At 58.8% G+C, this 5,891-nt stretch overlaps 1 protein-coding gene across 1 annotated transcript; it reads right to left on the reverse strand.

Annotated features, from left to right (window-relative positions):
* Positions 1-1,685: 1,685 nt before the first annotated feature.
* Positions 1,686-5,239, reverse strand: H1-10 (H1.10 linker histone). The gene has a single exon (XM_084840150.1). The coding sequence runs from the start codon at positions 3,438-3,440 to the stop codon at positions 2,457-2,459; it is 984 nt and encodes a 327-aa protein (XP_084696276.1). The 5' UTR covers positions 3,441-5,239; the 3' UTR covers positions 1,686-2,456.
* Between the last annotated feature and the right edge of the window lie 652 nt (positions 5,240-5,891).

Genomic DNA, 5,891 nt, shown 5'->3' on the forward strand with positions numbered 1-5,891 from the left:
CAGCTGGGATGGAGAGAGACAACTTTCCCAGCTGCCTATTTACTCACTAAGAACACTAGTTATGATATATTACATGGGTCCCTAGTGTGGCACCCACAGGGACCTCCAAGGGCACCTTATGAAGCTCTCCACCCCTTGCCCCCTTCAAAAAATTTTTAAAATAAAACTTTGGAAAATGTTAGGCCAGAAAGGGAGAGAACAAATGTCCTATTTCTATCTCCCCCTGCCCTCGCCCCCCCGCTGCCTTTAGCTCACTGTTTCTCCCCCTCTTCATTGCTAGACATGCTCTTTCTCTACCACTTTGCCTTCCTCTTTCCCCTTCCCTTCCCGCCTCTAGCTTTGCTGTTTCTCTCCCCACTGCTTTCCCTTGCTGGTTCTCCCTCCTCTCAGCTTCTGCCCTTGGTCCTTCTCCTCTACCCCTTTGTAAAATGTTACTACATTTATATTATGCCTTTTGCCCCTCTTGCAAGGAACCCAAAGCAGCCCACATGATCCTCCTCCTCTCCATTTTACCCTCACAACAAGCCTGTGTTAGGCGGAGAGTCCGCGACTGGCCCAAAGTCATCCAGTGCGCTTCATGGCCAAGTGGAGGCTGAGCACCTGGCTCTCCCAAGTCCCAGCCCAGTGCTCGACTACCCCACCCTCTGCCTTGCTGCTTCTTTCCTCCCAGCCTCTAGCTTCGCTATTCCCCACCCACACCACTCTAGCTCACTTTTGACTAGCCGGGTCCCCACGGCAGCCATCATGTGGCTAGCCACATCCCCGGTGAGAGCCATTCTGTGGTGGTGCCCACAGCTCCCCAAAGGTTGGGGAGCCCCGGCCTAGTGGCTGCTCCTCGCTCTGCATGAATACCTGAGCTTTAAGGGCTCTATGCGTCAGCGCTGTGGTAAGCCACTCTCAGCCAAACCCCGCCGCGCTTGAGTGATATAACTTGGGAGCAGGCGCGAGGAGGGAGGCGCCCAGCTCCGCAGCAGCGCGGTGCTTCGGTCCTCCCTCCTCGCCCCTCTAACCTGAGCTCTCCCAGCCTTGCCAAAGGCTTCGCCGCCCGAGAGACGGCGCTGCGTCTAGCCAAGTAATCGCTTGACGTAGGCGTAGTAGCCGCCCTATCAGCAGAGGCTGCCCTCGCCCGCTCGTGCGCGCTGGCTCCCGATGACGTGATCTGGAGGCGGGGAGGACTCGCCCACCGGAGTCGGAGCTCCGCGAAATGTCAAGCGCGGGGGCGGGGGGCTGTCTGGGCGAGTCATTGCTGCCGCTTCCCAGGGCGGCGGCTCCGCCTCCTTCACCCCGCTCTGCTTTTGCAACGGACCCCAGCTTGCAAGGGCTACTCCGTTTTATGTGGCTGGCAAGGGCCCCGGGGAAGAGCCGACGAGGGGGCGGCCGACCGCTCCCCTACCTGTGCGGAAGAGATCGGCAGCCGCGGAGGGGAACGGGCGTCCAGGGGAAGGCTTGACACGCCCACCGAACCCCAAGCACGCAGAAAATCCGGGCGCCCTCCAGCTCCCCCTGCCTGCTACTTGGCAGTGGTTCCCTCAGCCGCACCCCGAAGTCTCCTCATCCCCCCGCTCAGGGCCCCAATCCCAGCACCTATTGGGCGCAGTTCCAGCGCCATTTCCCACCTCCCCGATAAACGACCCGTGTTAGTTTCCCCCTCGAATGCGACCACACCGAGGAAACAGCACTTGGAAAACTGTTTTAAACCGTTTATTGAACAAAACAAAATCACAAAGGAAACATAAAAAAGGCAATTGAAGAGGAGACCTGAAAAGGCGGTACAATTCCTTGCAGGGAGAACTGCAATTACCCCCCTCCCCCGATTTGACAATATATGCACCTCACCCTGCAGTGACTGTGCAGGTCTCTCCAAGGCAAGACCAGCCACGCGGTCACTTGGTCCCAGACGGTCGCCTGCCCGCCCCGCATGCAACGCTGCCCGCACTTAGAGAAGCGCCGCTCTTTTTAAGGGAAAAGCCCAGCCGCTCTCGCAGCCAATGGGGCCGTTGCCATGGCGCCACGGTCCTCTAAGCGGGGGACGACCAAGACGGCCGTTCAAACTTCGGGAAGCCATGGGGGCTGGTGGCAGGGAGGGGCTTCCCGGGATTTGGGGGTGAGGGAGCGATTCTAAGCCGCTTTGCAAAAACCCAAAAGCCAAGCAGCCCACACCGCCCCCCCCGTGGCATCAACGTCCCATCTTCTTTAAAAAAGGGGGGGGGAACCGTGCAGCCCACTCCCCTCCAGCGAACGAAAACGGGACCCATAATCGGGGTGGTGGTTATGGACGAAAGAGCGCTATTGAACCAGCCCCCCCTCCCCCGAAAAACAAAAACCAGCTGCAGAAACAAAACCGAAGCGGGTAACGCGGCTCTGTGCTTCGAGCTAAAGTCCGTGTCTCGGGCTCGGCAGTCCTGGGCAGAAGGGCGAGGGCTCCCGCTCCGCTCGCGAGGGGCCGGGCGCCGCGCTCATTTCCTGCTCTTGAGCGCCTTGGGCTTCGCCGACTTCTTCACCTTCTTCGCGCTGGGGGAGGCGGCGGTCTTCTTGGCGGTCTTCTTGGCTTTCACCTTGTCCTTCTTGGCGGCCCCGCCGCCGGCGCCCTTCTTGTGCGACTTCTTCTCCAGCTTTTTGCTCTTGGCGACAGGCTTCTTCTCGACCTTCCGCGAAGCGGGCGCCGCGGCCGCCTTCTTGTGGGACTTGGCGTGGGAGCCGCCGCCGCCGCCGCCCGCTTCGCTGCCCCCCTCCAGCTTCTTCCTGTTGAGCTTGAAGGAGCCGTTGGCGCCCGTCCCCTTCACCTGGAGCAAGGTGTCGTTTTGCACCAGCGCCTTGATGGAGTACTTGAGGTAGGTCCGCCCGTTCTGCTGGTCGAACCAGGCCACTTTTTTGGCTTCGTTGTAGATTTTGGCCAGCGAGGAGCCATTGCGCTCGCCCAGTTTGCGGATGGACTCTACCACCAGCTGGCTGTACTTGCCGGGCTGGTTCTTTTTCTTGTTGTTTTTCTTCTTCTTGGATGGCGAGAGGGTCGACCCGCCGCCTTTGGCTTTCTTGGAAGCGCCTTTCTTCTCGGGAGCCAGAGGCGCCTCTTCTGCCTCAGCCAGGGGCAGGTCAGCTTCTTCCAGCTCAACAGACATGTTGGGAAGCGGACAGAGTTCCTGCTGGAAAAGGTCGGAAATGAGCTCTAGGCTTAGCCTGGGCACCGCTTTTCGCTTGGCTCCTCTCGCTCGAGAGAGCTGCCCCCGCGACAGCCGAGCACAGCTCCCCTCCGCTCCGCCTGAGAAAAGCAATCTGCCTGGGCGAGCTCCGCCGCAGCTCCTTATATGCGCGGTGAGCGGACCACGTTGAGAACAACAACAGGGAGAAAGCAGGCAAGCTCCAAGTTGTGCTTTTTGTGGCCCCTTCGCCGGGCTCTGTCTCCCGCGTCTGTTGGCCCAGGGGTGGGATGTCGTCGGCATCCGCTGCTCCCGACGGTGCCTGATCGAGCTGTCGGGGTGTCACGGCCCCCTCGGGCTGGGAAAGGTTCCCCAGAGGCGATTTTAAGGGCGCACCCTATGCTGGGAGAAGACCGAGGATGGGGGCGCCTTGTATCGAGAGCTCTGTGTCCCCCAGAAAGAGCCGCCCGTCGCAAACGACGCATGGGCCGGCTACAGAAGAGGGAGCCGCATGCCACTGGCCACTCGTGGGGCGCCGGCGATCCTCGGGGGGCGCACTAGCCCAGGGTTAATTTGTTGTAACTAACACACTGGACGCCCTCACGTGGTCGGCTGCAGCAGCACGGAGCTAGTGAGCCGATTCCAGGGGGGGTCCCCGCCCGATCTGGAGGGGCCGTGACTCAAGGGGCTGTGGGGCTCAGAGAGGGCAGGATTTGGCCAACCAGGGATCCTCACTTCTAGGGGAGCAGCTCCCTACGGTGTGGATCTGAGAGTGGTTGTAATCCCTTCCCCCACCGACTCGAGCAGTCCCGACGGAGGCTCTTTTGGTCTCGAGTAAAGAAACTGGTATGGGAGGAAAAGGGGGTGCTGTTGGTCCAGCTTTTGGGGGTGCCGAAGGATAGTCAGCGTTCGAGATACACACATTCGTGAAGCCACCGATGACGATGCAAGGGAAGGCGAAGGGGGCCTTTTCTTGAGTAGCACGGCTGGGGAGAGGGTAAAGAAGGGCTAACGCAACTCACACACTTTGATTGCTTTGCCTTTGGGATGTGTGCCGCAATGTGTACATTTGCGAGCTCATTCCTGCAGCCTCTTTAACTCGTATTAGACGGGATGGGGGGAGGCAGAGGGAAAATGTCCGAACTTGGATTTCGTCCAGGAAAATGACTACTGAACACACCTTTTCCAGGCTCGTGCCCACCCGCTTGTTTTTCAGTAAACGGTTCTAACACTGCGATGCAATGAGGCACACGAGGCTGTGCAAAGCCAAGGGGGAGCCGAGCGTGGGCAATGCCTCCCGATCTAGCCCTTTGCCAGATCCAAGCGTGTTTAAATAGCGGGGGTGGATGGGAGGAAATCCCCGCCACGGGATGGCAGGAGGCAGAGAAAGGTTGGAGGGCGGCTGCCCGTTAGGGAGGTGCCTGCGGCTCCAGCCGCTGCTAGCAAGAGAACTGTGCAGGATAGCGGGGCGGCGTTTCTCTTTTCAGAGGAAGGAAAGGAGGGCAAGCAGGGCAGAAAGCGAAAGGTCTACCTCGCGCTGAAGGAAGGCGAGGGAGCTTTAGCAGTGGAATCCGCCTCCTCCAGCAACGCTTCTTCCCCTCCGCCTCCTTCTAAAACTGGTTCACCATTGCGCGGGGAGGGAGGCGCTTTACACCTACTCGCAACAGCAGCTGGCGCAGGAAAAGTCACACCCCCTTCCTTTCCTCTGCCCGAAATCCAATTTGCTTCTTAGTCCCCCACGCCCCCAAAGCCAGTTCGAAGCTACGCGATGAGCCTCCTCGGGGGCCGTCGCGCCTGCTCCTCCGCCTGCTCGCGCCCCTGGCGTCCCCCTGCCCGCCTGTAAACTTGACGCGCGTCCTCCCACGTCGTATGCTTTTCTCCGCCATTTCCCTCGCCATGCCTCCCTGGTGCGTGGCTTTCAAAGAGGTCGGGTTTTCGGTTTTTGCTGGCTTGTGTATGTGCAGAAGGCAAATCCGGCCAGGGAAGCGTCTGCCGGGATTCCTGCAAAGCGTGTTGGGACGGGGTGGGGGCCTCGGTCTGACCCAGTAAGGCGCCGTTTAGCCTCTCTCAAGCAAGACTGCAGACGCGGCATCACTTCGCACAGATTCGGTATGCCTTAGCTGGTTAAGTCAGCCGGCGATTGCTTTATACACTTCAGCTTACATTGGCGGACCATGGAGATTTGATTCTAGGGGAGGGGGTGGGGAAGACACACAGGGGAGGGGGTGAGCACCACATTCTAAGAAGGATGCAGACAAACTGGAGAGGGTTCAGAGGAGGGCAGCGAAGATGATCAGATCAGGGGACTGGAAACAAAGCCCTATGAAGAGAGGCTGAAAGAACTGGGCATGTTTAGCCTTGAGAAGAGAAGACTGAGGGGAGATATGATAGCGCTCTTCAAGTCCTTGAAAGGTTGTCACAGAGAGGAAGGCCAGCTTCTCTTCTCGATCATCCCGGAGTCCAGGACACGGAATAATGGGCTCAAGTTACAGGAAGCCAGATTCTGGCTGAACATCAGGAGAAACTTCCCGACTGTTGGAGCAATACGACAATGGAATCAATGACCTACGGTGGTGGTGGGCTCTCCCACACTGGTGGCATTCAAGACGAGGCTGGACAGCCATCTGTCAGGGATGCTGTGACCTGGATTCCTGCATTGAGCAGGGGGTTGGACTCAATGGCCTTGTAGGCCCCTTCCAACCCTACTATTCTATGATTCTATGAAGAGACACAAAACAAACACAGCAAAAACAG

Source organism: Heloderma suspectum, chromosome 2 (genome assembly GCF_057233095.1).
Source record: "Heloderma suspectum isolate Gila_16-S chromosome 2, 16-S_ref, whole genome shotgun sequence".
Classification (NCBI taxonomy): domain Eukaryota; kingdom Metazoa; phylum Chordata; class Lepidosauria; order Squamata; family Helodermatidae; genus Heloderma; species Heloderma suspectum.